This window comes from Mauremys mutica, chromosome 1 (assembly GCF_020497125.1).
Source record: "Mauremys mutica isolate MM-2020 ecotype Southern chromosome 1, ASM2049712v1, whole genome shotgun sequence".
NCBI lineage: Eukaryota > Metazoa > Chordata > Testudines > Geoemydidae > Mauremys > Mauremys mutica.
In genome coordinates this window covers 364,657,877-364,681,175 of record NC_059072.1, presented here as the reverse complement: position 1 = coordinate 364,681,175, position 23,299 = coordinate 364,657,877, and the positions used below count along the sequence as shown (strand labels likewise).

General features: G+C 57.0%; 1 protein-coding gene across 1 annotated transcript; it reads left to right on the top strand.

The window, feature by feature from the left end:
• Positions 1 to 3,893: 3,893 nt before the first annotated feature.
• LOC123362547 lies at positions 3,894 to 13,954 on the top strand. Its single transcript, XM_045002921.1, has 3 exons — positions 3,894 to 4,106; positions 4,929 to 4,980; positions 6,159 to 13,954. Exons 1-3 carry the CDS (start codon positions 3,960 to 3,962, stop codon positions 13,952 to 13,954), a joined length of 7,995 nt encoding a protein of 2,664 aa, XP_044858856.1. The 5' UTR covers positions 3,894 to 3,959.
• Positions 13,955 to 23,299: the final 9,345 nt, after the last annotated feature.

The window sequence follows — 23,299 nt, the reverse complement described above, 5'->3', positions numbered from 1 at the left end:
AAATTAGAGAGGCTATCAAAATTAAGAACCCAATAATACTGGGGGATTTCAATTATCCCCATATTGACTGGGAACATTTCACTTCAGGACGAAATGCAGAGATAAAATTTCTTGATACTTTAAATGACTGCTTCATGGAGCAGCTGGTACGGGAACCCACAAGGGGAGAGGCGACTCTAGATTTAATCCTGAGTGGAGCGCAGGAGCTGGTCCAAGAGGTAACTATAGCAGGACCGCTTGGAAATAGTGTCCATAATACAATAGCATTCAACATCCCTGTGGTGGGAAGAACACCTCAACTGCCCAACACTGTGGCATTTAATTTCAAAAGGGGGAACTATATAAAAATGAGGGGGTTAGTTAGACAAAAGTTAAAAGGTACAGTGACTAAAGTGAAATCCCTGCAAGTTGCATGGGCCCGTTTTAAAGACACCATAATAGAGGCCCAACTTCAATGTATACCCCAAATTAAGAAAAACAGTGAAAGAACTAAAGAGCCACCGTGGCTTAACAACCATGTAAAAGAAGCAGTGAGAGATAAAAAGACTTCCTTTAAAAAGTGGAAGTCAAATCCTAGTGAGCAAATAGAAAGGAGCACAAACACTGCCAACTGAAGTGCAAGCGTGTCATAAGAAAAGCCAAAGAGGAGTTTGAAGAACGGCTAGCCAAAAACTCCAAAGGTAATAACAAAATGTTTTTAAGTACATCAGAAGCAGGAAGCCTGCTAAACAACCAGTGGGGCCCCTTGATGATCAAAATACAAAAGGAGCGCTTAAAGACGATAAAGTCATTGCGGAGAAACTAAATGGATTCTTTGCTTCAGTCTTCAAGGCTGAGGATGTTAGGGAGATTCCCAAACCTGAGCTGGCTTTTGTAGGTGACAATCTGAGGAACTGTCACAGATTGAAGTGTCACTAGAGGAGGTTTTGGAATTAATTGATAAACTCAACATTAACAAGTCACCGGGACCAGATGGCATTCACCCAAGAGTCCTGAAAGAACTCAAATGTGAAGTTGCGGAACTATTAACTAAGGTTTGTAACCTGTCCTTTAAATCGGCTTCGGTACCCAATGACTGGAAGTTAGCTAATGTAACGCCAATATTTAAAAAGGGCTCTAGGGGTGATCCCGGCAATTACAGACCAGTAAGTCTAACGTCGGTACCGGGCAAATTAGTTGAAACAATAGTAAAGAATAAAATTGTCAGACACATAGAAAAACATAAACTCTTGAGCAATAGTCAACATGGTTTCTGTAAAGGGAAATCGTGTCTTACTAATCTATTAGAGTATCAGAGGGATAGCCGTGTTAGTCTGGATCTGTAAAAGCAGCAAAGAATCCTGTGGCACCTTATAGACTAACAGACGTTTTGCAGCATGAGCTTTCGTGGGTGAAGAAGTGGGTATTCACCCACGAAAGCTCATGCTGCAAAACGTCTGTTAGTCTATAAGGTGCCACAGGATTCTTTGCTAATCTATTAGAGTTCTTTGAAGGGGTCAACAAACATGTGGACAAGGGGGATCCGGTGGACATAGTGTACTTAGATTTCCAGAAAGCCTTTGACAAGGTCCCTCACCAAAGGCTCTTACGTAAATTAAGCTGTAATGGGATAAAAGGGAAGGTCCTTTCATGGATTGAGAACTGGTTAAAGGACAGGGAACAAAGGGTAGGAATTAATGGTAAATTCTCAGAATGGAGAGGGGTAACTAGTGGTGTTCCCCAAGGGTCAGTCCTCGGACCAATCCTATTCAATTTATTCATAAATGATCTGGAGAAAGGGGTAAACAGTGAGGTGGCAAAGTTTGCAGATGATACTAAACTGCTCAAGATAGTTAAGACCAAAGCAGATTGTGAAGAACTTCAAAAAGATCTCACAAAACTAAGTGATTGGGCAACAAAATGGCAAATGAAATTGAATGTGGATAAATGTAAAGTAATGCACATTGGAAAAAATAACCCCAACTATACATACAACATGATGGGAGCTAATTTAGCTACAACGAGTCAGGAAAATGATCTTGGCGTCATCGTGGATAGTTCTCTGAAGATGTCCACGCAGTGTGCAGAGGCGGTCAAAAAAGCAAATAGGATGTTAGGAATCATTAAAAAGGGAATAGAGAATAAGACTGAGAATATATTATTGCCCTTATATAAATCCATGGTACGCTCACATCTCGAATACTGTGTACAGATGTGGTCTCCTCACTTCAAAAAAGATATTCTAGCACTAGAAAAGGTTCAGAAAAGGGCAACTAAAATGTTAGGGGTTTAGAGAGGGTCCCATACGAGGAAAGATTAAAGAGGCTAGGACTCTTCAGCTTGGAAAAGAGAAGACTAAGGGGGGACATGATAGAGGTATATAAAATCATGAGTGATGTTGAGAAAGTGGATAAGGAAAAGTTATTTATTTATTCCCATAATACAAGAACTAGGGGTCACCAAATTAAATTAATAGGCAGCAGGTTTAAAACAAATAAAAGGAAGTTCTTCTTCACGCATCGCACAGTCAACTTGTGGAACTCCTTACCTGAGGAGGTTGTGAAGGCTAGGACTATAACAATGTTTAAAAGGGGACTGGATAAATTCATGGTGGCTAAGTCCATAAATGGCTATTAGCCAGGATGGGTAAGAATGGTGTCCCTAGCCTCTGTTCGTCAGAGGATGGAGATGGATGGCAGGAGAGAGATCACTTAATCATTGCCTGTTAGGTTCACTCCCTCTGGGGTACGTGGCATTGGCCACTGTCGGTAGACAGATACTGGACTAGATGTACCTTTGGTCTGACCCGGTACGGCCTTTCTTATGTTCTTATGTTCTTATGGTATTAGTCTATATGTCTCTTTGAAGGTTGTGGTAACCTGTATCTGAACTGTTTAATGGATAAATTACCCTGTGCTAATTGCCAGGATGTTTGGGAGAAAGAATTAAGCCTATTGTTTTCTCAGGCCAAAAGGCTGCTGAAAATGTATAAGAACCCTGGGACACAATCCTACTTCATCTCAGATCTACTTTGGGTTTCAAGAGGGGGAAACCTTAAGCCATAAGGATTGAGATCCCCAGTCATTGACTAGAGTCACCCTGAATATGGGCATTGGACTGTAACCTATGGACTATTTCTAATAGGACTTTTGGCAACTACAAGCTCACTTCTGCCATGTATCTGAACTTCAAGAATTGAATTCAAGTCTGTCTGTATATTGATATTTTAACCAACACTCTCTCTTTTCTTTTTTAATAAATTGTAGCTTAGTTAATACAAATTGGCATATAGTGGGGTTTTTTTGGGTAAGATCTAAGTTATAATTGGACTTGTGTATGTGGCTGATCCTTTGGGATTGGAAGAACCTTTTCTTTTATATGATGAGATAAGATTTTCAGAAATCATCATCTTATTTGACAGGTGTGTCTGGATGGAGGCCTGAGGCTGGGCACTTTAAGGGAACTGCGTGGTTTGGACTTCTAAGTAACCAGGGAGGTGCTAGAGAAGCTGTTTTGGGCTGGCTTGGTAAATCTAAGTTTTGGAATAACCACCAGCGTTTGGGGTTTGTCTGCCCCGTTTGGTTTGCAGTTCACCCTGATTGAGTGACCTCAGCTGGCTCCCACGGGCAGCACCGTCACAATGTTATCAATGAAAGACTGATTCAAAGGTTAGAAACCCCGCCGCCTAGTGAGAGACTCACGGAGCTCAATCTCATTAGCTTAGCATAGAGACGGTTACGGGGTGACTCTGTCACAGTCTCTAAGTACCTACATGGGGTGCTGGGGAGGGGCTGCAGGGAGCCAGGGTCTTGCCCACCTCTGATGCCTGCAGTCCCTTTGTGATGTCAGGACCCGCCTGGCCCTGGCCCTTTATGATGCGTCACTGGAACAAACAGCCCCTCAGGCGAGATCCAGCCACAGCAGCAGCAGGGAGTGTAGTGTCTCCACGCCCAGTGCGTGTCCAGACCGTCCTCCCCAGCATGCTTGACGCGGGAGTGGGGATCATGCAGAGCTGGTTCTGTGCCTGCTTTGACAGCTCCTGGGTGTTGTACACCTGCGTCCTTCTGGTCCTGGTCGTCTGGGTGGCCATGGCGACGCAGCACAGCTTCTCCTGGAGAAGCAGGATGGTAGGAGGACCCCCCCCAGCTCCCCTTCAGCCATCCTGCGCTTGCCTGGACACAGCCCCACGGAAGGGAGGGCCTGAGGCCCCCTGTTCTGACCAGGCCCCGTTGGGCTGGTGGGGCACATCCACAGAGAGAGACAGGGCCACAGACAGAGCTCGTGGCTCCATTCATTGGTTGTTCCTTACGGCTCCAACCACCAGCTAGTGCTAGAAATGCCAGGGCTCTCCCTCTTGGTCCCAGGCTTCCCGGCACCCCTGGCACTAAGCCGGCTCTGGCCAGTTATTTCCCTACGCTGGGGGAAGCTGAACAAACCCTCCCAGCTCCCTCCCAAAGCCACAAGCTTTCCTGGGTCCCTGGCCTCCCAGCCAGCCAGGGAGAGGGCAGGCAAGAGGTGGGGGGAGAAAGGGAGAATCCAGGACAGATCTTTGGGTGTGGTCAGTTGGGGATCCTGCCTTGGGTCCCAGATCAGCTGGGGAGCTGGGCTCGCAGGTGGGAACCAGGGGAGACGGGGAGAGAAGAGGAAGCCAGAGCACATTGCGAAGCCCAAGGGCCTGGTCCCCATTCGACTCATAACACTGGGGGCAGAAATCACCCACTCTGGTGTGGCGATGCCCCGATGTCGGGGAGTGGGGGACCCAGGATTGTTCCAATGACACTCGGGTGGGGAGCCCGGGGCATGGCCGAAGGAGCCTGGAGTTCTCCAGCTGCAGGAGGTGGAGGGAAGCGTGGGCACCCCTGGCACTGGGCTTGGCTGGGCGGGAGGCTGGCACTGCACGGCCTCACTCTGGGTACCACGTAACTCTGCTGCTTTCTTGGCTCCCGCAGGCTCTTCTGGTCCGCAGGCTCCGGCGGAGGGGGACGGAGGACGAGGGAGAAGGTAAGGCCCTGCCTCATGCTCCCTGACGGCTCCCTGGCTCAGAATCCCAGGGCTTCTCCCAAGCCTCCACCCTGGCCCAGGGGTCCCACACGAGGCTCCTCAGACTTGGCCTGCCTCTGGGGATGGGAGCAGGAGCCAAGGTGCTGACTGGAGCCAGGATAAGCTGACATGCTGCTAACGAACCGTCGTCTGGGGGCTTTGCCGCAATGGAGGCAAACACCCCATTGTCTGTCCCCTCTGGCAGGTTGTCCCCATGTCCTCCAGGGCTTTGCGCAGGCTAATGGTGAGCGTTGGGGGGGAGCTACCTGCCCTTCCCAGAACAGGGCAGCTTTGCCAGCAGGAGGCACTGTCCACTGCCCAGCAGATCTTGTCTTTATTTCAGCCCGTCTGCTCTGTCTTGGATAGGGGTGTAGCCCTCTGGCACTCCGTTGCTGTGCATCGTACCAGGGCTTGCAAGGCCAAGGCTGCTAGGTGCCGCCAGCCCCTGACATTTGCCAGAGAGATTTCCTGGGATCCCGCACACTGGCGAGACCCATTTCTGCAGGATGGGGCACCGGCTGGGTTATTTGCACCAGGACCATGTGCCATCTGGGTTTCTGGTACTGGGACAGTGCACCGGACAGATTCACGGCCCTGGCACAATGCCCGGGCCGGGTTCATGGCGCTGGGACTTCACCGTGGCCAGGTTCACAGCACTGGCAGTGTTTGAGAGGGGGCCCAGCGTGGTGCTGGTGGAGTGTTTCATCAGGCTCTGGCCTCTCACAAGCTCAGCATGCCTGGTTCTGGAGCAGCAGCGCAGAGTGGCCTGGGGCCAGGGCACTGGAATGAGGGGGCCGGGGGGCCATGCCCACTGACTTTTGACTGGCTGTAAGGGCGAGCAACAGGAGGCACGGCGTGCAGAGAAAGAGCAAGCGGGGGACAGGCTCTTGGAGGGAAGCAGTGGCGGAGGAGCGGGGTTGGTGTGTGGGCGAGGCCTCGGGGGGAATGGGTCACAGGCGGGTGGGGCGCTGGGAGAAGGAGTGGCACGGGGCAGGGCCTCGGGGTTAGAAGCAGTGCGGGGATGAGGATTCGGGGTTGGGGCGGTACAGGTGGGTGGGGTCACGGTTTGGGTGCCCGTGGCCCCCGCTACGTTCAGGCCCCATCTCTCCTCAGAAGCCCTCTCTGCTGTTCTGTTTTAGGTGCAAAGAAGCAGCGGGTGAAGCAGCCGCGTGACCGGCTGTGGTGGGACCCCCCACGCCGCGCTCACCGAGCCGCCAGGCGCCGCTCCATCCGCCAGCTGCTCTGTGACAACACAGACTGTGCCCTGTGCAACGAGGCGGCCCGGCAAGCCGAGCGGCTGGTATACACTGATAGGGTCAGCGCGTGGGTCCCTGCCGGGCCAGGGTCACCTCCTGCTCCCGCCTCCCGCTCCAAAGAGAGGGACCTGCTCGGTAGAGGCCTGGATGTGCTGCGGTGGTGCCACTCTAGGACATCTATAGGCGACCAGGTCCTCCCACTGGCGCAGGGCCCCTTCCCACCCAGCAAGTCCCGCTCCCCTCCCGAGCGCCAGGCAGGCAGCCGGAAAACGGAGCGCCGCCCGCCGAGGGAGGATGAGGAGAGGCTGTCCCGCCCACAGCAGGCCAAAGGCTCCTCCACAGAGCAGGACGAATATCTCTTCTGCTCCTCTCTCTGGGATGAGACTCTCCTTCACGGGCAAGAGCAGGCCCAGAGCTCCTCTTCTCTCCAGGACGAGCCGCCCCTACTCGCTTGGGAGCTGAGAACTGGGTCGAGCCAGCACGAGCCATTTCTTCCCAGGCATGAGGAGTTCCCCGGCCCCGCTCCTGCCCAGCACGAGCCCTTCCCTCCAAGCCAAGCGGAACATGGCTGGGTCGGGAGTTTCCTGCACAGAGGCAGAGCAAGGAGCCCCCAGGCCGCTCCCCAGAGGCAGGCGCATCGCCCCAATTGGGTGCCGTTTCTGGCCAAGTCCCCAGGCGGGACCAGGATGTCAGGGCGGGAGGCCAAACGCCAGCGAGACCAAGAAAGCACGGCACCCAGGGCCACAGGGGAAGCTCCAACGTCTCTGGCTGGGAGACCCCCGGCGCGGGTCAGCCCTGGAGCCCTGCGTGTGTCCGGCAGGCTCGAATTGGCCGAAGCAGAGACCCCTTTCCTCCAGCGCGACGTCAGGGAGAGTCTCGAGCGGCATGTCCAGGTGAAGAGGCTGCAGCACACCCTGGGGCTGCCCTGCACCCTGCAGAGCGCGTTGAAGATCTTCATGCCCCCAGCACCGAAACCCATCGCACGCAGACCCTCGGGGGTAGGCAGGGTGGTGACGATGCCACAGGCCCTGCCCTTCCTGAGCGTTGGCTCCAGGACAGAGCTGGAGCGGCATCTGCAGAGGATGGTGCATCTAAAGAGATGGGGGCTGCCCAGGAGGATCCAGGAGTCCCTGAGGCTGCTGATGCCAGCCACACCTCCACACCCCCGGCTCGGCCCCCTGCCGTCTGGGAGATGGGCTCCAAGGGGGCCAGGCCCAGTGACGAGGGCAGCCCAGACACCCGGCCTCACAGCTAGAGCCCCAGCCCAGGCCTCCCAGGGCCCCGCCAGAGCGTCCAAATCCGCGCCCGGCTCGCACTGCTGCAGAGACACCCGGGAGCTGCAGGGGCACATTGCCAGGAAGGGCTTGGAAATCAGACTAGGCGCGCTGCCCGCCGTGCTGAGGAGCTCTCAGAAAATGGCTGCCCTGGGGCACAGAGACCTGCTCCTGCCTAAACTGATCCCCCCAGGCTGCAAGGCCCCCCTGGCCCGCCACCAGCTCTGCCCCCTGCTCAGCTGCAAGGCAGGCAGCGTGGAGCTCAATGTGAGGCACAAGTACATCCAGTACCTCTGGGCTCTCCCCACCCTGTACACGGAGTCCCTGGCCAAGATGGTGCCCTGCCCGCCCGTGCCACCCGCCCCCCTGCTGCCCCTGGGTGTGGCCATCGAGATCTGCCCCCTGGAGACCCCCTTCGTGGCCTCCGAGGGCCGGGAGCTGCTGGAGAAGCATGTCCTGAGGAAGCGGCTGCAGCACGAATGGGGCCTGCCGGGCCTGGTGCGGCGATCGCTGAGGTGTTTCATGCCACCCCCGCCCACGCGGCCCAGGCCCAAGGGGAGCGACCGGCCGGCAGCCATGGAGCTCCGTGTCAGCAGCGGGGCCCCTCCCATCCCTCTGGCCACCAAGAGGGAGCTGGAAGCCCACATCCGGCGGAGGGTGGCCGAGAGGAGGTGGGGGCTCCCCAGGAGGGTGCAGGAGTCCCTGCGGGGCTTCATGCCCCCCACGACCGCAGCTCCGGGGACACATCCAGACACGCAAGGCAGAAGGGCCAGCCGGCCGCTCAGGGGGCTGTCAGCGAGAAGGGCTCCAAGAGACTCACCCTCCAGGGCGCCACCCGTGGGCCCAACAGCGGTGGCTGTCTCCTTAGCCGGGCCCCTGGGAACTGCATGGCACCAGCAGCTCAGTCGGGACACATGCCACCAGCTGCTGGAGAGACATGTGACCAGGAAAAACATAGAGATCCGTCTGGGCCTGATCCCCCGCATGGCCCAACACTCACAGGAAGCCGCCCGCCGGGTGGGAAAGCTCCCCTTGCCCCAGCTGATTCGGCCAGGCCAGAGATCCCTGGAGCTGCGGCCCCGGGAGCTGCTCTTCCTGGAGCAGGCGGCCTCGGATCACCTGGAGCTCAACCTTCTCCACAAGCACCTGAGCTTCAGGTGGGGGCTGCCCACGCTGTACCGACAGTCCCTGGCCAAGCTGTTCCACGCAGGCCCCTCGCCCGCTCCGCCGCCCGCCAGCTCCCGCGCAGCTGGGACCAAGTTCACGGAGCAGGAGCTGCCCTTCCTCCCACCGGGAGCCCGGGAGGAGCTGGAGCTGCATGTCAGGAAGAAGAGGCTGCAGCATGAGTGGGGGCTGCCTGTGATCATCCAGAAATCCATGCGGGGCCTGATGGCGGCAGCACCCCGCCCCGGCCAGCCCAAGGCCCCTCCGTCGGCCGACAGGGACGTGGCCATTCTCCAGCCCGAGCTGTCCTTCCTCAGAGAGGGCAGCCGACGAGAGCTGGAGCTCAGCCTCCGCAAGAGACTCATGCACCGGCGCTGGGGGCTGCCAAGGAGGATCCAGGAGTCGGTGCGGCTGCTCCAGCCTGCCTCAGCCCCTGCGGAGTTCAGGCCTCGCAGCCGTACAGAAAAGGATGCAGAGGGGCCTTTCCTGCTGCCCTGGCACAAGAGCACCGTGCACCTGGAGCGGGGCGTGGGGAAAGCCAGGAGAGTGGTCGCTGCTCCCCACCCGCGGCTCAGCCTGGGACGTGACGCTCAGGAGCGGCTGCAGATCCATGTGGCAAAGAAATGTGTGGAGACCCGGCTGGGGGCCGTCCCCGCTGCAGTGAGACGCTCTTGGCAAAGGCTGCATCTCGTGTCCCGGCTGCCCCTCCCCAAGCTGATCCCTGCTGGGGACAGGGCCCCCAAAGCCAGGAGCCCCCTGCTGCCCTTCGTGCACCCGGAGGACGTCTGCCACCTCGAGCTGAATGTGCAGCACAAACATCTCACGGCCCTGTGGGGCCTGGGCACTCTCTACACCCAGTCCCTCAGCAGGATGGTCCCCAGGGCACCCCCTGGGCCGGTTCCACCCCGTGAGGCGGAAGTCGAGTTCTGGGCACGGGAGGCTCTGTTCCTGGGCCCGGAGGCCAGAGAGGCCCTGGAGCTGCATGTCAGGAAGAAGAGGCTGCAGCACGAGTGGGGCTTCCCTGCACTCATCAAACGGTCACTCAGAGCCTTTGTGCCAGAGCCCCCGCTGCCGGGGCCGACCGCAGCCCGCCAATGCACCGAGCTGCACGTCCTCGTCCTGGGGCAGGAGCCTTCGCTCATGGACGGGGACACGAGAGGCCGCCTGGAGCATCACCTCCGGAAGATGACGCTGCAGCGGAGGTGGGGCCTTCCCCAGAGAATCCAGGAGTCCTTGCGGCTGTTTGCTGCTATTGCCCCGCCGGCTGGCCCGCAGCTTCCTGGGGCCGGTGGAGAAAGGTGCGTTGGGCAAAGCCGGCTGAGGCCCAGCCAGCCAGACGTCCCCGCAGGGAGCCGCTTGGCAGGAGACAGCAGAACCCATGGCCTTGCTGCTGAGCGGAGGGATGAGCTCCAGCGGCACCTCGCGAGGAAGTGCCTAGAGATCAGGCTGGGGGTGAGGCCGGCCGTGGTGAAGAGATCCCAGAGAGTGGCCAGGGAGGGGGAGAGGATCCGCCTCCCCAGGCTGATCTGCGCAGGCCAGAAGCCCCCCAAGCCCAGGGCCGGCTCCCTCCTCTGCCTGCCGCCCACGGCTGTGAATACCCTGGACATGAACGTGAGACACAAGCAGATGGTGCATTTCTGGGGGCTCCCCACGCTGCAGGCGGCGTCCCTGCGGAGGATGATGCCGAAGGCTCCGGCTGTGCGGCTGGGGAGTGCAGCAGGGAGGGCCCAGACGCAGATGGGTCTGGCTGGACGCATGGGGGCTGAGGAGCCGGAGAGGAACGGCTACAAGGAGCCGCCTCTGGTCACGGGGCCGCCTCTGGTCACAGCCGAGGCCAGGGACCATCTGGAGAGCCACATCCTGAGAAAGAAGCTCCAGCATGAGTGGGGCTTACCGCGGGTGGTGCTGAGATCCCTGGGCGCGTTCACACCCCCACCACCTGGGAAGGGCCCCCCGAGGTGGGCCCAGGCCCCAGCCAGCGAGAGCTTCGCCACGGGCAGCCTGCTCTTCCTGCACACGGAAACCAGGGAGCACCTGGAGTCACACGTGAGGAAACTGGCCCTGGAGCGGAGATGGGGTCTGCCCAAGAGGATCCTGGAGTCCTTAAGGATGTTCCTGCCGCCTGCCCCACCAGGAGCAGAGCCCAGAGGCCAAACCCAGCCCCTGCTGCATGTCTCCCCTACACTCCCCCAAGGTCCTACAGCCCTCTCCATGGGGCAATTGGAAGAGCTCCAGCCAGGCCCCGGGGAGTCCCTCACCCACCGGTCCCAGCACTGGCTTGAAATGGGGGTAAAGGAGAGCAAAGCCAGCTGCCCTGAGGCAGTGTCCCAACACACCCTGGGGAGCAGCAGCAGGAGAAGCCAGGAGACCTCCCAGACGAGCAATGGGGAAGGGCCCCCCAGCTCCCCACGCCACTTCCTGGAGGACAAGGCAGAGCTGAAATCCACCCTGGACTTTCCCAGGAAGAAGGTGCTGGGAATTTCCCACAGGGCCCAGGAGTCCCAGAGACGGGCCTTGTGCCCGGTGGCCCATGAGCCCCACCCACAGCAGAGAGAGCAGAGCTCTGAGGAAAGTCCTGGGCAGTGGAGGACCCACGATGGCGAAGGAGCTCCACGGATGGCGAAGACCGGCAGGCGCTCCCGGAGCTCGTCTGTGGAGACAGCCATTTGGAATGAGAAGAGGATCTTGCGGGAGCTGGAATCCAGCTTCAGGAGAATAGCCCGGAGCCGTAGCCGCCATGGCCCAGGTGGGAAGCAGCCTCTGTCTCTGGAAATCGTGGGCCACCTGGAAATGGGCCATTGCACATGCTTGGACTGCCCATGCTGCAAGCTAGAGGGGTGGGACGGCGCCCGCTCTCCAGGGGCCAGCTCTCCTGGGTGGCAGATGCAGCGTATCCATGCAAAGGGGTCAGCAACTCTCCTAGGAGACGCGGCAGCTCCGAGCCCTCTGCATGCTGAGCCCGTATGGCAGGGGCAGGGCACTCCCAGTGTGGCAAAAGATGAACCGCCTGCCTCCTCTCCGTCATCTCCGGAAGGCAGCGAGTCCAGGGCCTCTGACTGGTCTGAGGGAGAAAGCTCTCGCACAGCCTCTCGCCCAGCGCCCGAGGGGCCCACGCTGGCACGGGTGCATCTTGCTTCTCCGCGGGCCGCAGCACACCAGCTGGACATCCACCTGGCGCAGAAGGCCCTGGGCTCCTTCGTCCTGCCGCCCTGCGTCATACGCTCCCAGGCCATCTATGCCGACATGGCAGCTGAGCGGCTGAGAGCCGCTGCCCAGGAACACAGGCGGGAAATGAACATCCGGCTGCAGCGCAGGAGGGGCCGGAAAAGCCAGCTGGGAGGGCCCCGTCAGGAAGCCCTGGGAGAAAGAGCCCGCCCCGCGGGCACAGGAGAGCCGGGATTCCCGAGAGCTGGCTCCTTGGGCCAGAGACTGATCAGAGAGTCCCAGAGCCAGGCAAACCAGTACCTGTGTGAGACGTGCCATGGCCTCTTCACCGCCGGTGAGGAGGGACTCAGCCCCCAGCCCTGTCCTGCCAAGGGGGCTGGGAAGTCAGACGTGGCGAGGACTCATCTAGAGACTCATGTGCCCCCGAGGGGCAGGAAGACGTCAGGTGATGCCTGCAGAGGGGAGCAAGGTGCATCCTACCAGCGGTCTCGGGATCTGAGCCGTGCAGCTGGCGCCCCCCCGTACAAAGGTCCAGCTGGCGCTGAGGAGATGGTCGGGGACTGGGACAGCGAGGCCGTGTCAGCCTGGGATGCGGAAGGAGAAGGCAGCCTGGGGTGGAAGGTGAGGAGGGACACCGAGGGGCGACGTGGCATGAGAGAGATGCCGGCGGTGGGGACAGGCCCCAGGGCTGGAAGCAACATGAGGCAGACAGAGGCCCTGGTGCTGACTGAGGCACCGCCCGGGGCTGAACAGCCTCCCCGTGCACCTCCAGGGAGAGGGGCTGAGTCACCGTCCATCCCCGGCAAGGGGAAGGGCTCCACCTTCAGGAGAATCATGCTGGGCTTCCTCAAACGCGTCACCTCCAGGGCATCGGTGGAGAAGATAGGGCAGGTTGACAGGTCAATGGCTGCACCACGAGGAGCCCCGCCACCCCCTCAGAAACTCGCCCCATCCCCCAAGAGCGTGACCTTCAACGCCAACGTCCACATGCGGGCAGAGGTCAGGAGATGCCAGCTGTGTTCCAGCGCAGAGGAGAGGGACGGTGCTGGGAGAAAGGAGCCAGCCGCAGCCGCTCGGACCAGGGGGCTGCCAGGGAATGGGGCTCCCCAGGGATCTGGGACAGCCTCCCCCAATGCCAGGCGAGGGGACAGCGTGACCAAGGGAGAAGAACCTTCTCCAGAGGAAACAGGGCCCTCAGCAGAGTATGGTGGATACCAAGAGCGGGTGACCCTGAGAGTGAGTGAATGCAGGGAGGGGAAGGTGCATGAACCCAGTGGGACGCCTGCTGCGTCAGCGGGACCTTCTGCCCCATGGCCACCACCCCCAGCCTGCCCCGCTGCCAGGGACGCCAGAACAACCGGCAGTCACAAGGGAGAAGGAGGCAAAGGAGTCTCACAGTCTGGCTCAGCAGCCCTGGGCTCCAATCAGCCGTCTCCCATGGAGTCCTCCAGAACAAAGCTCAGAGAGCAGAGGGGTCGGGGACTCAGCCCTTCTCGCCCACTGGGTCTCTCCAGGAGCCGGGTGGAAGGCCCGCGGTGCAGCGGCAGGGCCAGAGGACCGGACAGCGAGGGGATCCTGGCCCGCAGCAGAGAGTGGAGATCCGGCAGCAGAGGGAGGCCCACCGGTAGAAGAACAAGGTCCAGAAGCAGAGAAGGGGAATCCCTGGTGCGAGAGGAAGTCCAGGATCGGCAGGGCACACGCAGGAGGCCAGGCAAGGCCAGGTCACACAGGGTGGCCACACCAGCCAATGGCGTGGGAGGAAATGCCACCGAGGACCCATCCGGGACAGTCGGAGCGTCTAACCTGGAGCGCCGTGGGCACCAGGCCAGGCTGGAAACTGAGCTTCTGCAGCCAGGGTCATGTCCTGGCAAGAGCGTAGGCCAGGTGTGCTGGTTCCACCAGCATCATGCTCATGCCCACCTTCGCCACGTACACGACAGAACGCCAGAGCTGCGCGGAGAGAACCTGTGTGCCCTGCGGGAGAGGATGCAGGCCCGGCGGAGGAAGCTGTCCCCGTCACTCAACAGCGCCGCCTCCGAAGAGGAGAGCTGCCTCCGGGCCTTGGACAAGAGTTAGGTTTGGGGCTTGCAGGTGGCTAATAAAGCTCAATTTTGTGTGCAATCCACAGGAGTGATCTGGGGCCCAACACAGCAGCAGAGGGGAGGGCAGGGTCTAGTGGCTGGCAGTACTGTTGCCAGGTGTCCAGTTTTTGACAGGAAGGCTTGGTCGAAAAGGGACCATGGCGGCTCCAGTCAGCACTGCTGACCAGGCCATTAAAAGTCTACTTGGCAGCACAACAGGGCTAAGGCAGGTTTCCTGCCTGCCGTGGCTTCACATGGCACCCAAAAGTAACGGTATGTCCCCCTTCCAGTTCCTACGCGTAGGGGCAGCCAGGAGGCTCCGCACGCTGCCTCCACCCCAAGCGCCAGCTTCACAGCTCCCATTGGCCGTGGTTCCCAGCCAATGGGAGCTGCGGGGGCGGCGTCTGCAGACAGGGCAGCGTGCAGAGCCCCCTGGCCATGTCTCTGGGTGGGAGTCGGGGGGAGAACATGCCTCTGCTTTCGGGAGCTGTCTGAAGTAAGTGCTGCCAAAATCCTTCACCCTGACCCCCTCCTGCTCCCCAACCCCTGTCCCAGCCCTGACCCCCTCCCACTCCCCAAACCCCTCATCCCCATCCTCACCCCAGAGCCGGCACTCCCAGCTGAAGTCCTCACCCCCCCACACCTCAACCCACTGCCTCACCCTGAATTCCTCATTTCTGGCCCCACCCCAGAGCCGGCACTCCCAGCCAGAGCCCTCACCCCCTCCCGCACCCCAACCTCCAGAGCCAGCCCAGTGAAATGAGCGAGTGAGCGAGGGTGGGGAGAGTGAATGACGGAGGGAGGGGGGATGGAGTGAGAGGGGGCGGGGCCTCGGAGAAGGGCAGGGTCCGGGCAAGGATGTTCGGATTTATGAAAGTAGAACGTTGGCAACCCCACCTGTGCAGCACCCGGCACAAGGGAGCTCTGATCCCAGCTGGGGCAGGGCCTGTCTCTCTCGCTGTGTCTGGGCAGCGCCTGGCACAAGGGAGCTCTGATCTCAGCTGCAGCTGTGAGATAACTAATGATAACGAGCAGAAGCTGAGCTATAATTAGCATCCTTTGAACTGCATTCAGGCCCGTCAGCCCCATCCCGGAGCAGGGTACCCTGTGCTGGGCAGACATGGCATACAAGCCATCTCCTGCCCCACAGGGCTCTCAGGCTTAGGCCCCCATCCTATGGGCACAGCTGTGTCCCTACATGCTGCGCCTCGCAGGAGTGGGGCTAACCTGGGACAAGCCGGGACGGCTGCCCGGCCGGCCGTGGGTGTGCAGAGGAGCTGGGTGTGATGGGGAGATGGCCTCAGCTGTATTGTTAACAGAGGGGAACAAGGCTCATAGGGTCGGAGCCCCCTTAGGAAGGAATCAAGCGTGGGGGACCCAGTGGCGGGTCACAGGCCTGAGACTCAAGAGGCCTGGGTTCAATTCCTGCTTCAGACAGGTCCATCCTGGGTGATCCTGAGCAAGTCCCTGCAGCTGGACCCACAAAGTCTCTGGGGTAGAGTGATGCAGCATGGCGCTGTCAGTCACTTCGATCCCTGGGCTCCACGATGCGGAGCTCGGCGCCTGGGCTCCCTGCACAGTGACTGGGAGAGGTGGGCGCTGTCCAAAACTGATTGCGGTTTGATAAGCTTTGTATTGGGAGAGGAAAAACCAGCTGGACCAGAATTAAGTTTAAAGCCAAGTGGCTGCGTTTATTTGGGGGAAAGTTACAACTTGGGCCAAGGGAGAGAGGCAATTTTTTAGCTGGGATGTTGTTAGGCAATATAAACAACCCCAAAATCATTAACAGTACAATTCTATACTGCTCACTGCACCACACTGGATAGGCAGACACACCAATCACACAAGATGGGAATCGGGTTCGTCAGGGCGGTGCCCGGTGCAACACAGGAAAGAGACCCACAGGCCACTGCCTCAACCGCCCTTGCTTTCACACTAAGGGTAAACCCAGAGTGTGGTGCGGCTGCAGTTGGGCAGATTCCACTCACACAGACCGCGGGGACAGGAACCCCTTGGTCAGCTAATCCCCAGGTGGAGACAGCTCCCAGACACAAACACTCCAGACAAAGACAGAGCAGTGACTCACACACTTAAAACAGTTTACAATAAACAATTTATTAAAACCTTAGAACAACTATACACCTAGGCAATTGTGCAATTATGAGCTCAATACTTTAATTCTTAACACTGTGTACACACTTGGTACTGGGTTAGGGAGGGGAAAAATAGGAGGCTAGATAAGCAAACTGCCAGAAATTAGAAAACAAATACCGCACTCCAGGCGCAGCTGACCAGCAGAGCAGACACCAGAAGCATGATGAGGTGCCAGGAACAGGTCCAAGGCGACAACGAAGACGACACGACACGAGCTAGCTATACCGGGAGGAGACCCTGGCCGAAAGGTTGATCAGGTCCTTCAGCTGACACGCGGATACTCCACACAGATTTTGGGGGGAAACCTAGTTTTATAGAAAGGGTCTCACTCACTCGTGTCAACATCTGATTGGTCCCTGGTTCCCCCTCCCTCCAGGCTCCGAGCCGTTGCCCCCCATGCCGGCAGGATTTGCACACGGCACACTGGGGTATCTGGGCAGAATTAGGTCTCTGCATACAGTACTCTGGAGTTGCTGGGCAGAACTAGCCTGACCTCCAGACGACCAGGCCCAAAAAGAGCGGGAAAATGCATACTACGGAGTTGCTGGGCAGAATCAGGTCTTTGCACACTGCACTAACCTGATCTTTAGACGGCCCAACAGAAAAAAAAACAGGAAAGCACACAGCACTTTAGTGTTGCTGGGAAGGATTAGGTCTCTGCCCTTTCCTATGCAACAAGAACCTGGTCCAAAATGGAGGCTGCCTTGTCCTTTTAACAGGACAAGATGGCCGTGGACCGACAATTGGCCATACAGAGCCATAACTGCGTATCAGGTTGCGACAGGCGCCTGGGAAGGGGACCCACAAAGCCAGCACAACAGGCGGGGAGCCACATACGCCAGTAGGTGCTAACCCCCGCAACACTGGAGCCAGTCTCTAGGAAAGTATCAGAGGGGAGCCGTGTTAGTCTGGATCTGTAAAAGCAGCAAAGAGTCCTGTGGCACCTTATAGACTAACAGACGTTTTGGAGCATGAGCTTTCGTGGGTGAATACCCACTTCGTCGGATGCACGTAGTGGAAATCTCCGGGGGCAGGTATATATATGCAAGCAAGAAGCAGGCTAGAGATAACGAGGTTAGTTCAACCAGGGAGGATGAGGCGCTCTTCTAGCAGCTGAGGTGTGAAAACACCTCATCAGGGATCTACAACCCATCCTGGACAATGATCCCACACTTTCACAGGCCTTGGGTGGCAGGCCAGTCCTCGCCCACAGACAACCTGCCAACCTGAAGCATATTCTCACCAGTAACTGCACACCGCACCATAGTAACTCTAGCTCAGGAACCAATCCATGCAACAAACCTCGATGCCAACTCTGCCCACATATCTACACCAGCAACACCATCATAGGACCTAACCAGATCAGCCACACCATCACTGGTTCATTCACCTGCATGTCCACCAATGTAATATACGCCATCATATGCCAGCAATGCCCTTCTGCTATGTACATCGGCCAAACTGGACAGTCTCTAAGGAAAAGGATAAATGGACACAAATCAGATATTAGGAATGGCAATATACAAAAACCTGTAGGAGAACACTTCAACCTCCCTGGCCACACAATAGCAGATCTTAAGGTGGCCATCCTGAAGCAAAAAAACTTCAGGACCAGACTCCAAAGAGAAACTGCTGAGCTTCAGTTTATCTGCAAATTTGACACCATCAGCTCAGCATTAAACGAAGACTGTGAATGGCTTGCCAACTACAAAACCAGTTTTTCCTCCCTTGGTTTTCACAACTCAGCTGCTAGAAGAGGGCCTTATCCTCCCTGATTGAACTAACCTCGTTATCTGTAGCCTGCTTCTTGCTTGCATATATATACCCGCCCCTGGAGATTTCCACTACATGCATCCAACGAAGTGGGTATTCACCCATGAAAGCTCATGCTCCAAAACATCTGTTAGTCTATAAGGTGCCACAGGATTCTTTGATGCTTTTACAGTCTCTAGGAAACAGATACATTCATGGAGGTTAAGTCCATTCATGGCTATTAGCCAGGATGGGTAAGGAATTGTGTCCCTAGCCTCTGTTTGTCAGAGGGTGGAGATGGATGGCAGGAGAGAGATCACTTGATCATTGTCTGTTAGGTTCAGTCCCTCTGGGGCATTTGGCATTGGTCACTGACGGGTTAAAATCCATGTGCATTTTCTACAACAACCTGGTATATGGATTGTGCCAGCTCTTTTCCAGACCCAAAGTCCCGAGTTTAGTCAGGAGACCAGAGGCCTAGCAAATAGTGATTAGCTGGGTAGACTCGCTGTGGGAAGCACACGGAGGGGCACATGCTGAATGCTACGTGTGAGCTTTCTGCCCTAAAGATAGTCAGCTCCAAGGGAGAGGAGACTCCCCAAAGTCCTGACTGGCTTTGTGGGGAGCAGTTCCAGAGCATCGCCCGGGGACTCTGGGGGTTCAGGGAGCTTAGACCCCAACTTGGGGTTCCCTGCATTGCACCACCCAACCCAAAGTGAAACTAAAAATCCCTCCAACAGCTCTCTTCCCCCTCCCCTCTGCTCCTCCTCCTGATGTTCAGTCTCCCAGATGATTTCTCCCAACCAGGGCCGGCTCCAGACCGCAGCGCGCCAAGCGCGCGCTTGGGGCGGCATGCCGCGGGGGGCGCTCTGCCTGTCGCCGGGAGGGTGGCAGGCGGCTCCGGTGGACCTCCCGCAGGCGTGCCCGCGGAGGGTCCGCTGGTCCCGCGGCTCAGGTGGACCTCCCGGATGCTCCACCGGAGCCGCGGGACCAGCGGACCCTCCGCAGGCACGTCTGCAGCAGGTCCACCAGAGCGGCCTGCCGCCGTGCTTGGGGCGGCGAAATTGCTAGAGCCGCCCCTGCTCCCAACCCCACTTCTGGCTCAGGTTACAGCTCAAGTAGATTTACTCTCATCCCCAATGTAACCTCCCTGCAACATTCCCAGGTCAAATCTGCCCTGCTTCCTGCTCCATCACACAAGGGCCAGCCCACTTGCGTGGTTAGAGGGGCACAGCTATTGGCAAAGCTCCCAGATTGCTCCCCAGAGGTCACATCCCCTAACACTCATACTCTCTGGAGTGCAAATTAGCCCCCCGGGCGTCTGTGATGCAAGCATGGGGGAGGGACTGTAGTCCGAAGAAAAGATCCAGACATAGCAGTTGTCTCATTCCTTTACCACTGTGTTCTCACCGCAGCAGGGCACACCTACCTAAAATAAAATAAAAATGGCCCCTGGGCAACAGATTTGGGAATCTCAGTGAATTCCAGGTGATTCTGGACTTTGGAGTGGTGAAAGAATCAGAGTGAGCAGAGAAGTCCCATTGTATTAATTCTGACAGAGGTTAGCACCACCCATTTCTTCATGGATTTCAGAAAGATCAACACAGTAGCAAAGAGTAGATGAACACTCGGAGCTGACAGATGTATATTCAGTTTTAGATCTCACAACGGGACACTGGCAAATACCTTTTGATGCTAGAATCCTGGGAGAAGAAAGCCTTTTCCAGGCCCTTGGCTTGCATCAATTCAAGAACATATGTCACAGTATGGCAGTGACTTTTCAGAGGCTACACACAGAAAACAAAGCCATCGTCAATTGCTAGGCTGAACAGTGTGTGAGATTCAGTTTGCCTTGAAAATCTGAGCTCCTGTTATCTGAAAATCATTTCCTCACTCCCTGGGGAGGCTCTTGGGATGAATTTTTCAAGGGTCTATTTTCTGCTCTTCACAGAGCTCAGGGAATTCTCTGGGAGCCCTGGCCAACCGGAGAGTCCTCAGGGACTGACAGGTGAGTCATAAAGGTCATTGGCCTGGATGCTGAGTCTCAGACATTCGAGATTCATATGTTGATTCTCAGGACTCTGCCTTCCTGTCGCTGTAAGGAGATTTCCACCCTCTGCTGAGCAGGATTTTGGTGAGTTGCTTTTTTCTGCGTTAAAGTTGGTGCTCAGGGCTCAGTCAGAGACAAGGAACTGATCTTAAAAACAAGATTTCTAGTACGTACATAGTTGCAATTTACCAGGTAAACGCCTTGGTCTTTCTGACAATACTAAACAGTTCAAGTCGCCGTGCTGGTGAATTTCTGCCCCAAAGGTTCTTGACTTGAGACACTTAGAAGGAAACAGGAAGGGTTCCAAGGTTCACTAGCTACCTTTTTGGGGGTGTCTGTTTTTTCCTCTGGTTCACACAAGTTTTCCAATTCAGCGACTCCACTGCCCTGTTCGGAAGTGCAGCCAAAGCCTCTGCAGTGGGTATCTGTGTTACCAGAGGGTTCACAACAAGAATGGGTCACACACTGACCAGATTCTGCTCTCACATTCTGCCTTCAGTGGGTCACTCCTGTTTGACGCTGGCCTTCCTGATAGCAAAATCAGGGCCCACGTGTTTGAAATCCCCATCTCTCATACCTGAGCTAAGAGCGCCACATACACTGGGGGTTTCCTTCAGACTCTTTGAGCACCCTGACCCTAACCCTAATGCTAAGAGAATAACACTCTCTGGAGCAGGACCTGAAGCCATGATTTTCACTTCTCAGAGCTGAAAGTTAAGCAGTAAGGGTGAATCTGGTCCCACTGATTTCAGTGGCAAAACTCCAAACAGGGGCAGGAATTCACTCCAAATCCACATGTAGGGACTTATATAAATGGCCTGATTTACACCATTCATGAGCCTCCAGTGACTTCAGCTGGAGTCGTCCCATGGCCTCTAATGAGTGAGCTTGTTTGGCCTAAAGAAGATCTGAGAGGAGAACTGCTGAAATCTCAAACTCACAGGCTTAAAGGTTCAGAACAAGGAGGATAGTACATTTTTCAGGAAGGGGAGCACCAAAAAGCAGTAAAAAGAAAAGTGTTTCTGGCATGGAGGAAACCAGGCAGGGTTGTAAATCTCAGCAGAGGAGGTCCAGGAATTCACAGTATGTGTGTTGGGGGGGGTGGGGGGGGGAGGGTAGTATCCATAGCCATAGGCGGCAGGTTTGTATAATTTTTGGTGGGGCCCAAAATGGTGGTGCCCCCCCGCTCCCGCCCTGTAAGCCGATATAAAATGAAGCTACAACGCGTCAGTGCCACAAGATTACAAGGGTCAATTAAAAGTGGAAAGTCAGAAGCAGCACTTGCCTACTTCAATATACAGTATTATATTTTGTTGCAGTTATTGTGATGAAGTGGGAATGTTCTTAATATTTTCTCTGAATACTGTGTGGGTGCCTCAGTTTCCCCTGCAAGATGCCAACTGAAGGTGTTGGGGACAAAGAGATCAGGTGGCCTCCTTGTCCGGAAGAGAGACAGAGGCCAGAGGAGGGAGTGTCAGTTTGAAGCTGGCTGGGAAAATGGGGAGAGACCCAGAACTTGGTTCTGGGCTCCCCACCCCCAAGATGGACCTGACAGAGGGGTTCTGTTTTCTGTACCAACAAGCTCTGTTTAAACTGTTTCCCGTCATCTAATAAACCTTCTGTTTTACTGTCTGACTGAGAGTCACATCTGACTGCGGAGTTGAGGTGCAGGGCCCTCTGGTTGCCCCAGGACCAGCCTGGGCAGACTCACTTTGGAAAGTGCATGATGTGGACGGGGATGCTGAATGCTCCGAGGTCAGACCCAAGAAGGTGTAAGCTTCTTGCCCTGGAGACAGTCTGCTCTGAGAGAGGAGGCTCCCCCAGAGTGCTGACTGGCTTTGTATGGAGTTGTTCCAAAGCATCACAGCATCCACTTCCACACCGTGCACTTCCCAGAAGTCCGCACAGGCACTGACACTCCCTCCTCCGGCCTTTGTCTCTTTTCCAGGCATTAGGAGGCCACCCGATCTCTCTGTTCTCCAACACCTTCAGTTGGCACCTTGCAGGGGAAACTGATTTGGGAGAAATGAAGTAAAAGCTGCCCAAACCGAGCTTGAGCACTCCTGGATTTTGAGGTGTTCAAATCTGGAAGGCAGGTGCTGGGGGTGGGAGAGGGCTGTGGGCTCCATGGGGGAGCATGGCAGCAACTGTCTGGAGCTGCACGGAGCCAGACACGCTGGTCTGAGTGGCACAGTAAGCAGTTTGGGGGTTGGAGAAGGGGTAGGGGGTTCCGGGGGGCAGTCAAGGGACAAGGAGCAGGGGGGGTTGGATGGGGCAGAGGTTCAGAGGGGCAGTCAGGGGACAGGCAGCAATTAGATAGGCATGGGAGTCTAGGAGGTTTATCAGGGGACAGGTAGGGGGTGCGGTCCTGGGGGGGAAGTTGGGTGGGGTCTCAGGAGGGGGCAGTTGGGGACAAGGAGAAGGGAGGCTTAGATAGGGACTGAGGTCCCAAGGGGCAGTTAGGGGCAGGGGTCTCGGGAGGGGGTAATCGGGGAACAAGGACCAGTGGTGCTTAGATAGGGGGTGGAGGTCCTGGGGGGCAGTTGGGGCAGGAGTCTGGGGAGGGGACAATCAGCGGCCAGGGGCTGGGATTCAAAGGGGTCTGGGCTGCTGGCAGCCGCGGGGATCCCAGAGCCCTTTAAATCCCAGCCCCGGCTGGGAGTCGGAGGGCTCTGGGCTGCCTGCAACCGCGGGGAGCCCAGAGCCCTTTAAATCCCAGCCGCGGCCGGGAATCAGAGGGCTCTGGGCTGCCTGCAACCGCGGGGAGCCCAGAGCCTTTTAAATCTCAGCTGCGGCCAGGAATCAGAGGGCTCTGGGCTGCCCGCTGCAGGGGGGAGCCCAGAGCCCTTTAAATCTCAGCTGCGGCCGGGAATCAGAGGGCTCTGGGCTGCCCGCTGCGGCGGGGAGCCCAGAGCCTTTTAAATCCCAGCCGCGGCCAGGATTTAAAAGGCTCTGGGCTCCCCGCGGTTGCAGGCAGCCCAGAGCCCTCTGACTCCCAGCCGCGGCTGGGATTTAAAGGGCTCTGGGCTGCCGCGCAGAGCAGGGGAGAAACCTAGCTCCAAATATTGCTGGAGCAGAGCCCCTGTCTGTGAATATTCCTGGGGCTAAAGCCCCAGGAGCCCATATAAGTTGGCGCCCATGTCCATAGCAACCCTGATGCATAAGAACATAAGAACATAAGAACATAAGAAAGGCCGTACCGGGTCAGACCAAAGGTCCATCTAGCCCAGTATCTGTCTACCGACAGTGGCCAATGCCAGGTGCCCCTGAGGGAGTGAACCTAAAAGGCAACGATCAAGTGATCTCTCTCCTGCCATCCATCTCCATCCTCTGACGAACAGAGGCTAGGGACACCATTCTTACCCATCCTGGCTAATAGCCATT

Bases quoted from the DNA above. Each gene is read 5' to 3' on its own strand.
- LOC123362547 (XM_045002921.1), top strand. From the start codon at position 3,960: ATGCTTGACGCGGGAGTGGGGATCATGCAGAGCTGGTTCTGTGCCTGC. The intron at 4,107-4,928 runs GTAGGAGGACCC...TGGCTCCCGCAG, and splicing joins TCTCCTGGAGAAGCAGGATG to GCTCTTCTGGTCCGCAGGCT. The intron at 4,981-6,158 runs GTAAGGCCCTGC...GTTCTGTTTTAG, and splicing joins GACGGAGGACGAGGGAGAAG to GTGCAAAGAAGCAGCGGGTG.